The sequence below is a fragment of the Pseudoliparis swirei genome, chromosome 24 (genome assembly GCF_029220125.1).
Source record: "Pseudoliparis swirei isolate HS2019 ecotype Mariana Trench chromosome 24, NWPU_hadal_v1, whole genome shotgun sequence".
NCBI classification, from domain to species: Eukaryota; Metazoa; Chordata; class Actinopteri; order Perciformes; family Liparidae; genus Pseudoliparis; species Pseudoliparis swirei.
Genome location: NC_079411.1, coordinates 23,918,277 through 23,930,938, shown reverse-complemented (window position 1 = coordinate 23,930,938; position 12,662 = coordinate 23,918,277). Strand labels below are relative to the sequence as shown.

Here is a 12,662-nt window from a genome sequence, read left to right as displayed (position 1 = left end):
CAGTTCCCTTTGTCTGAGATACTGTATACATTTTTTTGAGTCGCCTAACTGTAATAGCATTTCTTTAGATTAAAATATATGAGGGCTACATGTGTCTTACTTTCCGCTGTGGGATGGGACCAACAGATTTTCTAATAAAAACACTGCTGCAGGCAGGAAGTGATCAGAACCCCTGTGGGGACCGGTGGGAGTGGGATGGTATATAAGCAGGAGTGGGAGGTCATGGTTGATGATCCTGACAGAGTGGGCAGGTGCCGGACCGGAAAACATATTTGCCAGATTGAGGGTTTGGCAAAGCTAAGACTTTGAATTTAGTCAAATAAAGGGTATATTAATTTAAATAAACCTCAAATGAACAACGTCAGGCACTTTTGCAATCACACCTCTTTCCTGGAGATATGCATTTATAAATCATACTGCAGTGTTTGGTTTAGTGCTGTAGGTAACAACTGTCATTATTTATTCAAATTAATAATACAATTAAATGAAAATAGACTTTTACAACTGCAAACGATATGCTTTCCTGGGCCAGTACATTGAAAGCGAAATACAAAAAAAACACCACTTTCTCTCCAAATTAAGAACATCTAGTAATACTTACAGCTGCAGTTTTCAGCTAGATGTGATTCAGCATTGAGCTACATTCTTACCAACACTCTCTTAATCATGTTGTCTTAAGACCAATGCTTGAGTGACATCTTAGACACATGCTGCAGAGGTGGACTACTTTGTGAACTCACTAAATGTTTGTGCACATTTGAGCTTCATACAGGACTTTGAATCTGTCTTTGAATCGTCAAGAAGACCCTCATTCTCTCTGACATTACAGCTTCAGGAGATCTTCCGGAAGAAGAATGAGAAGAGAGGGAGGAAAGGAGATGTTGAGAAGTCGGCACAGTTGGTAAGAACGTTGTAAACTCAGGAGGACAGTGTATCTGGACTTCAGTAATGCTGCTATCATCAGTGGGGTGAACTTGAAACAAAAAGATCCAACATGTCCTGGAGGTTATAACAACAATAAAAAGTAAACTTCTCTTTAAAGTTACTTCCCTTTTAAAATGTCATTTCAATACATCCAACAGCACTGAAGATGCAACATGAACGCTATGTCAAACTTTCCATTTGGATGTATTGAAAATGACACTGACCCCATCATCCCAAGTTAATTGTCATCTGTATTTATACAGGTATTACAGTTAGCTACACCCTTCATGTTTGAATGCATGCTGCCTGAAATAAATAGTGTTTGACAACGTGGTATCTCTTCTGTTTTTATTGTCTATATGTTTGATTGGATACAAAAATAATCATAAAAGTGAACAAAATAATAGTTTCACTTTTGGGACTTAAATCTTGGATCAACACAGGTCACGTTGCTTTACTACACTGAATTATGCTTTTTATGTTTATATCTGCCGGCGTATTGGTTAACTGTGAAGTATGTTTAAAAGCCTGCTGGAATAAATCCCGAAAGAAGAATTGGTGAATAATATCTTTTTACATACTGCCATATGACTCAGTTAATATCAAGACATGTCAGTGCCAAAGATTTGTTTGTGGTAATTTACAAACAGCGATGCCATCACAGGTGGCTGATTGGTCACAATCTTGGTTAAACAAATGTCAGGGAGTTTAGTTTTGTGTTATCTGTTAATATAAATTATGAATATGGGTATATATATATATATAATTGTTTTACTTTGTATTTTTAAAAGCCATTATGGGCTGTGTTTTTTGGAATTCTCAGTTATTAATTAGCCATTTAAGAATAGTGTGTCTTCTAGATCTGCCGTGGTTAAGCTTTGAGCTCACAAGAAGTCATACCAATAACATTTATCAAGTACATTTCAAATAAAGGGAAGATAAATCTGCAAGAAGAAGAATGAGACACTTTCCCTCACACACATACAGTTTCACAAGCCACCTGAGGGAAGTGCAGGGCACAGTGTTGTAAAGCAAAGTGAGTGTTGTTGTAAAACGTGATCACAGATGTGTTGAAATGGACTTGTCCCTCTGCAGAGTGTATCCACGGCCTCTCTGCATGTACTAACATGTCTTTTACCTTCTCTCTTCCTCCCTCCTCCTCTGTGACTGCATGCTCTGTCCTCCTCTTCCACGTGTGTCTCTCTCTCTGTGTGTTAGAGTATGCAGCTCTATGGATATCAGGTTGCCCCCATGAACAGCGTATGTATCCAAAACCGCAAACCCGTTGTCTTCTTTCTGCTCATCTTTAGATGGTTAAACAATTTGATGGACGGAGGAACAGAGGAATAGAGAGCTAGCTGTTTCAGTCAGAATACATGCTAAATGGTTTCCTTTCTAAAAAAGAAAGCAGTTTAGTTGACAATTTTGTAAGTTTATAATAAAACCACAATGGGAACTTAAGCACAATGGTGAAAAAAGGCTGAGAATTTATACTAGACAGATATTTTATGAACAATATTGTAGAATATTTAGAACCGTCTCTAATCTCTGGAGTCGATTGACCTGTCATCATTGTTGTTGTTTTTTCAAAAGTCGTATGGTATATAAATTGATACAGCGATGTATGGGGGAATTATTAGACGTTCATGTCACTGACAGATTCCCCAAATTAATCACTCAATCCAACATCAGTTTCAATAGCTGCTGGGTATCTGGATAATCATCTATTATGATTTAGCGTTTTTGGAAATATTTTCCTCATTGCGATGTAAATGTCAATTATATTAGGATACTTAGGGTTCTGTTTAATGCCTCTGTCAGCTACTATTGTGTCCTGACCTGGGCTTTGAAAAAGCCTTAACCCTGACCCAGTCCACATGATCCTTTGTCGTGCGTAAAACATACACTGAAGACTCTTTTAGAGGATGCATAGATAGAAAGAATAAGCGGAATAGAAAGAGAGACTTCCTTGAAGACAGGTTGTCCATCTGTCAGGTCAGCTGGGTGATTGATCGATGGAGGACGGCAGAGGGTGGGATGAATGGAGAGAAGGATGGCAGCAGAGGAGTAATAGATTTAAGGGGTCAGGAGAGATGAACTCATACTAAAAGAGAGTGATGTGATTTAGAATGACTTGAGGCACTCTAAAGCTCTAAACACAATCAAACATTCTCCATTTGTTTGGCAGTGTGTGTGTGTGTTCCTGTTGGGGTTTTTGTTAATGCACAGAGAGAGAGCAGAATATTTGTATTTAGCGGGAGGTCTTGTCTACAGACAGAATGTTCCTCGTATTGTCCGTGCACATTCTCGCATACATAAAGAAAGCAAACTGGTAACATTTGTATGGCATCCAGAGTCTTAACATTTGTATTCAAGGTGTGCCATATTTGGCGCCATCTAGCGGCGAGGTGGCAGATTACAACCAACTGAAACTTCTCCCATGTGCCAAACAAAGGAGAATGGCCCTATTTTGAGCGTGTTTGGATTGGCTATTCTCGGCTACTGTAGAAACATGGCAATCAAGCTGGAAACCAAGATCAATTCAATGATAATAGTGGAATTTGGACACTGAAATACGCAAATGTATTATATTTCTATGTAGTAGGTTTCCCGACCTAAGTGGTCATGCATATTTACTAATGTAGAGGGAATACTATGCAGCAAAAAACTTCAGGGTGATGTTTACTGTGCAATGTCTGCAGGCTCCCATCCAACAGTCTCTATAAGGACTATGAGCGTTCTTTCTTTCTCTATATATCACACACACACACACACACACACTCCTCATCCTGTCAGTGTTGTGATGGATAGCTTCATTGTCACTGTGATGTTAGGAGCGGTGCAGGGTCCTTTTAAAATGGCTGCTGCTGCGTCTCCCTGGAGAGACAGGCGAGGTGGGTGGTCAGGAGCCCAGCAGCGTGGGTGTCTTTCATAAAGGCCGGACACTTTCTGAACAGAAGCAGCGTGACAGCGATATGTTCAGCCGGTTCACTTTCATTAATATATATAATATATTATGTTATATCGGAAAACTTAGTTGGCTTATGTTTTTTTGATTCAACACAAAGGCAAAGTAACGAATAGTAGTTTAAGTCATTTAGATTTAATGGTCTAACAGCAGACCGCTCCTAAATAACTGAGGGTGTTAGTCTAAATCTGACCCTTCATTCAAGCTTCATTTGACACTAATGTTTTAAATAGTTGGATCAAACATTATAAATAGATTTTAGTACAGTAAATTGAAACGATGGCAGAACATTAATTCTAAACATTTAGATTGTCTTTCTTCCTCCCCTGTTGTACTAGCCATTTTATAATACACATTTAATCAATGTAGCGTTACGAAATAATTGACAGTGCCTGTAGTTTGTTATTTTGTTCAAACCATAAAACCACAATATGCACTTCAATAAATCCAGATACCAGATCAGATATATCTTGATCATGTATTACTACGTACTATTTAATAATGCTGAATGTGACTGAATATGCGGTATTTGTACTATATATGTAATGTAGTGATTTAAAAAAATCTTCAGGAAGTCACCTTCACAAATCTGTTTTTGTATTTTGAGATTTGATGAGGTGAATATTGGAAGCTGAAGTTTACTTCCTGAAGTGGTGGAGTTGGAGGTGAACTGACCTTGGTCCTGCTTGACCGCTCCTACAGGTGCTAAAAAAAGACAGTCAGGAGTTTGTGGCGCGGAGTTACTGGGACGTTCTGCGGCGAAGCGCCAGTCAAGTCCTCTTTTCTGACCTGGCGGAGGTACACAGATCCATCTGTCCTCTGTCCCTACATCCCTCTTTTCTTCCTCCTTTACTCTTCCTCTTCAGTTTCCTGTAGTAAATGTTACTCCTCCAACAAGCCCTGTAGAACCAGAATAATGTAGACACATCAAGCCTGGCCAGAATAAGACCAGAAAGGTTTCAAAATAAAATCGTTGAAGTCCCTGACCTTTGACTTTTGCAGTAATCATACTACTTTACTGAAATTAATGTGGACAAAAAAATATATATATATTTTTAAATTGTTGTCATGGCTCAAAGAAAATAAGAAACCAAAACTAACACTAACACTTTACTTCTGGTTTGGCTTGATACTATCTATTATATGTTCATAGCCTGGCCCTTTTCATCTTTCTTTCTTCTTTTCTTTCCCAAACATTAATTTGTATAAATATATATAAGAATATATATATTTGTATGATCATCTGCCATCGCACCGTTTTACAAACCTGAGTAGTATCTAGAAACTACTGTCGTTCCTCCATCCTCTTTCTCCATGTGGGATCATTTCTGTTTGGATGAGCTCTGAAAGCACTGAACACAAAACATTCATCTACTTTATCTATTATAAAACTGAAAGAAAATTATGGTCAAAAACAATTATTCTTGAGATAACATAGAGTCTTCCCCATTTCATTGTGTCACTCGGTTACTCCTGATCAACTAATACTTATAATTTGTTTATTTTTCTTTTAGTTGATTCTTATTTCTAAATAATTAAATCCACTTTATTGGTGTGACGGTATTGATCCAATACTTGTAAATGACACATACTGTAATGTGCGTATTCTGATAACCTGTTCTGTTTCTCACCTGCCTTCTCTCATTTAGTTTCTTTGTTATGCTTTTGTATGTGTATCCGTGTCTTGTTAGCTGTGCGCTGTTGTGGCTAGTGTCAAAGCATTCTCACTTTACACCTCAACATGTTTAATGCACCTGGTGTAATAATGGCATAGCTGCTTGCCAAGCACATATATACAGCCCCTGATCATTATAGCACCACACAGTTAACTTTAATAGGAGTCATTTTGAGTATAGTAGTTGTGTATTTGGACAGAATTAATAGAAAAACAGGACTAAGAGTCGACAGCGATGCGCGGATCTCTGTAGGATCGACTCTTACATTTTTCCATGTTCATGTACAACGTAAATTGTTTCTCCGATATGACCAATACAAAGTCAAGCTGCTCGTAATGATTACTAGCTAATAGCGCTAGCAAGCTACGTGACTAATGACAGGCTATGTGCTGAAGTGGCAGCGGAAGCTGAGGTGGAGATAATGACAGTGGAGCATAATGGGACTGACCTTGTATTTACACCGAGCAGCCTTTCATCTTCTGGAACGTCAGATGGACAGAACAGACAAAATCAGACAGAGGGGCGAGGATGGGAGGAAGAAACTAATCGGAAGACAAACAGTGACATCACAAGTTTGAGAGATTACAACAGATAATAAACATTAATCAAAACGTGAGAAAGAAAGGGATACATTAGGAAGGAAGAAGACATTATAATTGTGAAAAAATAATTTCAAACAAAGATCAGATAAGTTTGAAAACCTGAGGGGGGAGAAAAAAAAAGGAAGAGATACAATCAGAGAGACAACAAACAGGTGAGAGAGGCTCAAAGAAGATGACACAGGTCAGCGGAGAGAACAAATGTTGAGGAACAAAGTGGTTTGGGGGGGAGAAGAAGTTTGGGAAACGCATTTAGGGGAAAAGAAAGAAGCAGGTTGTATTTAAAGAAAAATGTGTTTACTCAACAGATTAGTCACCATTATACCTCTTTGCTTTTGTCTGGAGAAGGAGGGGCTGACTGACAGGCTGAGAGGGAGGGAGGGAGGGAGGGAGGGAAAGAGCGAATCACCTCTATTTTTGTCAGGTATGAGGAGAAAGGAAATAAGAGCAGGATAAGAGGGAAAGAAGTGATGGGCGGAGGAAAGAAAGAGAAAGAAACAAGGTGTGAAATAAAAATAAAAAAGGCTTCGCAGGGAGAAAGAGGAACATATTGCGGTTTTTTCACCTTGCAAAGTCTGACTGACTGAACTAAAGTCCGACAATGAGCTCTTCCTCCAAGGTATATTACTCACAGATAAGGAGGCTGTTTAGTGTTTACATCAGTAATTACTGTTTTTACCTTCAGCTTTATGATCAAAGCCTGTTGAAGCTCACACTCACACAGATGGGCAAAGAGACACATGCATACACCAGGTGTTGGCTCGTGCCTTGTGGGCGGGGTAACCATTACGTCTTCATGGGGACGATGAGCTCACACCAGTGCTGCCAAACTTCCAGGAATGATACGCTTGTTATGATCCGTTCGTCATTACGTCTTATTCCAGGTTAGGCTGACGTTCGTTTTTACCAAAGTTTTTAAAAAACAATTCTAAAATATGGCAAACATTTCACAAATTCTTTTCAGTGAGAGAGAAATTTCGCCTGGGAAGCTTTTAGGGATGAACCCAGAGATTTGCCACTCGACTCTGCAGTTTCCCACCGCTCTATAAGTGCTTTAACTCCATTCAGCTCATTGTTTTGGTTTAAAGGTCCACAGCGTTACCGTTTTGATCTCATCAGCCTTGCTTACAGCAGCTGCGGGCAGCTGTTTCCAGTGAAAAAGCTCAGATGAAGCGACTGTGCTCTACCTGCCAGGGACCAAACAGCAGGCACAGCGACTCGCTGGTGAACATAGTGGAGCATTTACCAGCTAAAGTGACGCACGTTTCCCTCACAAATTTCTGGGAACAAAACGGGGCTCAAGGGAGAGTGAATATTGGCGTTTAGACACACTAACTCCAGTTCTCCATGACAACTTTATGATAATATGTCAATGTGGTGTTACTGGCTTGTTCTGCTGCAATCAAATGGCAGAAAGATTTAATAATCGTTTAATGCAGCTTTGCAGCAATAAGGGGAACAAAACAGTTGCATGTAGCATGTAGATGACGACCTCTGGTTCGCTCAATTTAACTGAAATCAAACACTACTGATAAAATGCACGACTACGTGAACCCATGTAATCTTAAATCACCTGAACAACTGGAGTTACCCTTCATTAAACCTCTTGTGGATAACTAAGTCACTGCAACAGCGATTAGACAATAATAGATTCATTAGCAATGCCTTTATCACATGTATCCGTTCACAAAAGACGGACAAGTGATGAGCAGAAGTTTGTCTTTTATCACTGAAAACAAACTGTTTTATGATTATGGAAAGAAAAGAGAGGGGGGGTGTATGTTGAGAGGAGGGAAGTGAGGCAGGGAACACCACCTGGATGCTGTCTCGATGTATGAACAGCTCATGTGTCATAGAGACATCAGCAATGTGTCAGATGAAAGATAAAAGAGTACGATAAAATATTTTTGTCCTGTTTGTCCGTAATCAGAGGCCTAATGAAAAGATCCTCAAATAAGTGAGACACCGGAAACAAGACACTGAAATGATACGTCTGTAACTGTTTCAGTTGGTCTGTGTTCATTTAAAGGAAGTCATCCTCAATCAAAGACCAGACTGCAATGCAAATCAGATCGTCACAGTGTTTGTCCTAAAACAGGGTGGTTTCCCAGAAGACATTTTTATCCAGGGAGTTAGCATTCTGTATCAAATAGAATTGGATTTTCCACAAGGCTTTTTGTTTTTTAAGTTGGTTACTGTATTAATATAATAATATAATATTCTGTTGAGAATTACTGGTGCCATTTGGTGGCCAAAAGTACCCAAAACTGAGACCCATACTGTGATCTGGCTAACTGCTCTGACTGTTTACATAATTTTGCCAGTGAGGTTATCAGTTTACTAATTATCTATCCCAGCAGTTCATCACCTGGAAAAATATGATCAACAAGTTAAGAAAGAAGAAGAAAAACATTTCTCTTCCCATTAGATTGTTTTTATATCATTGTTAGGACACATCCCTCATAAGGAATAGAAATATGTAACCTCTGATGAGCGATCTCAAGTTGTGTGAATATCATTCTTAAGGGTCCCAAGACAAAAAAGAGGAAGAACTGATCTGTTAAATACTTTACATTTTAGAGGTTTTGGCAGCTTAACACAGCCAGTGTCACCATAATAAAAGTAAAACATTCTCCTGATTTCTTCTAAGCTTATTTTTGGAACGTAACTTTAACACTAAACCATATGTTTTCTCTTCATCATTATCCCTGCACGTCAGCTAATTTCTGAAAGAATGAACACACATTTTTTCTGTCACAACCAACAACATCTGTGAAAGATGTGAATATGTGCAGTTTGCTTTTTGTAAAACTGTCATCTTGTTTGACATTTTCCTCTTGTCCCACTTCGGATTTTAGGATTTTACACTTAAGGTAGAACCACGAATGGCATCGTGGCAGTGATGATGATAATTATGTTGATGATGGAAATGGCATAAATGCTCTTCCTCTTTACATGAGGCATGAGCTTCCAGCCAATCTTATGTCTGCATAGGATGCGTAGACTGTGTTGTATCTGTAAGTTCGGCAGCTGAGTGTTATGTGTTTGTCTGTCTTCCACATGTGTTCTTTGCCTCTTCTCTGTTTCTCTCTGTCGACTACACTCCCCCTGCTTGGTTGAACATTTGCACGATCCTTTTTTTTCCTAGTGTCTCTGTATCTTTTTTTGCTTCCTGAGCACTTCTTGTGTCTTCACCAGACCAGTAGTGGTCTGTGTTTCATGCTGCTATGGCAGTCTAGGCAGCATGAGCAAAATAACTGGATACCTCTCATTTTGTTTCCACACTTTGCTTTAAAAAAAACAAATGATAAAGACTATCAGGAATCTTCGAATTAAAATGGACATAAACATTGATTTTTCCCATTTGAACGACTATTTTCTATACTTTATTGTACTTTGACAGTGACACTTGTCCACCATGTTTAAGGAGCTGAACCCGCCTGTTGTTCATCAAAGTGATACCCATCCCATTTCAGAGGTTAAGCCTAAACATTGTTGCTGCCTAGACTGGTATGTTTGATGTTGTGATAGCCGCTGACTGTTTGTCTGAGCTGATCTGTTTGACTGACATTGTGTTGTTGCTCCTCTGACGCACGTTCTGCAGCAGAAACCTGCTTCCTGCTAGCCTGGGACCGCAATTGCCATGTTGGATTGATGATGGACTCGTCCCGCCCACTGCTTCTCCTTAGATCACACTTGGTGTTTATGGATTAGTCACTTATTGATCCTCTCTCTTTTGCTATTCCTTCTCATGATAATTTATAGCGAGCGGATGAGAGTATCACGATTGACACAACCCTGTTGGTCCATTTCTTTGGGAAGAAAGGGAAGGCAGAGCTGACGTTTGATGACTTCTACAGGTACATAACAATATTCAGTGGACAGCATGAAATACATGCCGATGCTGTCATCAATGTTAATAAAATCACAACATAGTAAGTTACCTTTTGATAAAGTGTTGAGTAAAATGTATTTCTTCTCCTTTCCCTTGATGTTTTTTCAGGTTTATGGATAACCTTCAAACCGAGGTGTTAGAAATTGAGTTTCTGACCTTCTCTAAAGGGATGACCACGATTAGTGAAGTAGACTTTGCCAAAATCCTGCTTCGCTTCACCAATGTGGAAAACATCAGCGCCTACCTGGAGAATGTCCGCCATTGTATACCTGATGAGAAGGTACGGTACTAATGATGTTCTTTAATGGGAGACAAAGGCAGACAAATTAATAGATCTTAACTTGAGTTCCTGTTGACTATTCGTGTGTGGATGTTTCTGCATAATTTGAAATCATTCCTGTTTGGATAACGTTAGGTACATTAACACTGTAATGTTTGCTTTCGTTTTTTCAAATGTTTATGATCACAATGGAAACCATCCATCGCACCTTAAGTGCATTTTGGGAATCAATGGTCCCCTTAAGGATGTCAAAGTGATAATTAGTTTCCAGTCAAAATACTAATTTGTCTTTCCTAATCATTTACCTTAATTTCTTCTCCCTGCTTTATGGGTGCTCCCGCCCTCCAGCCATCTAGAGCCTCCGTAATTTCCCACCATTATCTACGCCTGAAGCTGTTGTGGCTCTCCACACTTTGGCGCTTCACTGCCTCACGCGACCCACACACACACACACACACACACACACACACACACACACACACACACACACACACACACACACACACACACACACACACACACACACACACACACACACACACACACACACACACACACACACACACACACTTGACTGCACTTCCAGCGACATGTGAATGTCTTATCTACCTATGTATATATTTATTTACACATTGGCATGTCGTCCTTATGCAACCAAATTCTATTTTTGTCCCTTCCTTCTTTCCTTGTCATGCTGTGGAAGAAGCAGGAGGTTGGTCTCGGCTTCATACAATCAACCTGCAGTTACAATCTGTCACTCTAATCTGCTCTTTAGTTATTTCTTTTTTTACACAACTAACTCATTATTACCTTCGCATTGAAAATGCCGGAAGGTTATGTTTTGATCGCCGTGTATTTATTTATTTATTTATTTATTTATTTGTATGCGTGTTATTCGCAAAACTCAAAAAGTATTGAACCGAATCGCATGAAATTTGGTGGGATGATTGTTTATTATCCGGGGACCAGTTGATTAGATTTTGGGATCGATCGGGTCAAAGGTCAAAGGTCATGAACAGGTCAAAATCTTTCGCAGAACTCAAAAAGTATTGAACCGAATCGCATGAAATTTGGTGGGATGATTGTTTATTATCCGGGGACCAGTTGATTAGATTTTGGGATCGATCGGGTCAAAGGTCAAAGGTCATGAACAGGTCAAAATCTTTCGCAGAACTCACAAAGTATTGAACCGAATCGCATGAAATTTGGTGGGATGATTGTTTATTATCCGGGGACCAGTTGATTACATTTTGGGATCGATCGGGTCAAAGGTCAAAGGTCATGAACAGGTCAAAATCTTTCGCAGAACTGAAAAAGTATTGAACCGAATCGCATGAAATTTGGTAGGATGATTGTTTATTATCCGGGGACCAATTGACTAGATTTTGGGATCGATCGGGTCAAAGGTCAAGGTCAAAGGTCATGAACAGGTCAACATGTTCTTGAATCGCATGAAATTTGGTGGGATGATTGGTTATTATCCGGGGACCATTTGATTAGATTTTGGGATCAATCGGGTCAAAGGTCAAGGTCAAGGTCATGGAAAGGTCAAACTCTTTTTTTTACCATAACACGATACATTTCTGTCCAATTGGCATGCAACTAATGCCAAAATGTTCATAATTCAATGCCCAATCTTGTGATATGCGAAGGTATGCGCTCTACCGAGTGCCCATTCTAGTTTGTATCTGTTTCAATCTGCATATTTTTATGTCAACCTGCAAAGACTGCATTTCCTTATTTTTCAATTCATGTATTGTTTAAAAAAAATAAATATGTATAACGTTAGTAATCAAACTGCATTTCCTTATTTTTCAATTCATGTATTGTTTAAAAAAAAAATTTATGTATAACGTTAGTAATCAAACTGTTATCAGTTGGATCTTAATTCATAGCAGAGAGCATGGGCTGGTTACGGCTACTTGTTGAATGACTTCAGCACTATTAATGTATGCAATTGGGTTATTAAACACTGCAAGAAGGTTTGAGACTGTCCATATCATGCACACACAATTCTGTCCGTCATTAATGACCTTTTACGTCATTAATAGGAATTTTTCATGGAATCTCTGATTGATTGATAGTGTGAGTTATGTTGTGGTCAGCTGATATTTTTTGTTTATTATGGTACGCTATTTTTTCAGACAACAGAGTGGATGTGCCTTGAATGCTGTATGCACGTCTGTTAACGTCCATTTGGATGGCCGTCTGAGCTCAAACACTCATTACATTCATTTTTAAGCTTCCCTTTCTCCAGCGTTAGCAACGTTATCAATACTTCTCCTTAAAGTCATTTTGTGGGCGGTTGCCATGTGTGTTT

At 39.1% G+C, this 12,662-nt stretch overlaps 1 protein-coding gene across 10 annotated transcripts in view; it reads left to right on the top strand.

Annotated features, from left to right (window-relative positions):
* micu3a (mitochondrial calcium uptake family, member 3a) overlaps positions 1 to 12,662 on the top strand; it is a 30,786-nt gene that overhangs the window by 12,872 nt on the left and 5,252 nt on the right. For 5 of the 10 annotated variants that reach the window (XM_056409732.1, XM_056409728.1, XM_056409737.1 and 2 more), the window contains 5 exons: positions 830 to 901; positions 2,143 to 2,184; positions 4,595 to 4,690; positions 9,933 to 10,027; positions 10,171 to 10,342. In XM_056409732.1, the coding sequence (XP_056265707.1) occupies positions 830 to 901; positions 2,143 to 2,184; positions 4,595 to 4,690; positions 9,933 to 10,027; positions 10,171 to 10,342 (477 nt within the window). Of the gene's footprint in view, positions 1 to 829; positions 902 to 2,142; positions 2,185 to 4,594; positions 4,691 to 9,932; positions 10,028 to 10,170; positions 10,343 to 11,048; positions 11,456 to 12,662 lie in introns of those variants that run through there. The other 5 variants (XM_056409731.1, XM_056409735.1, XM_056409733.1 and 2 more) reach the window with 3 other exon arrangements.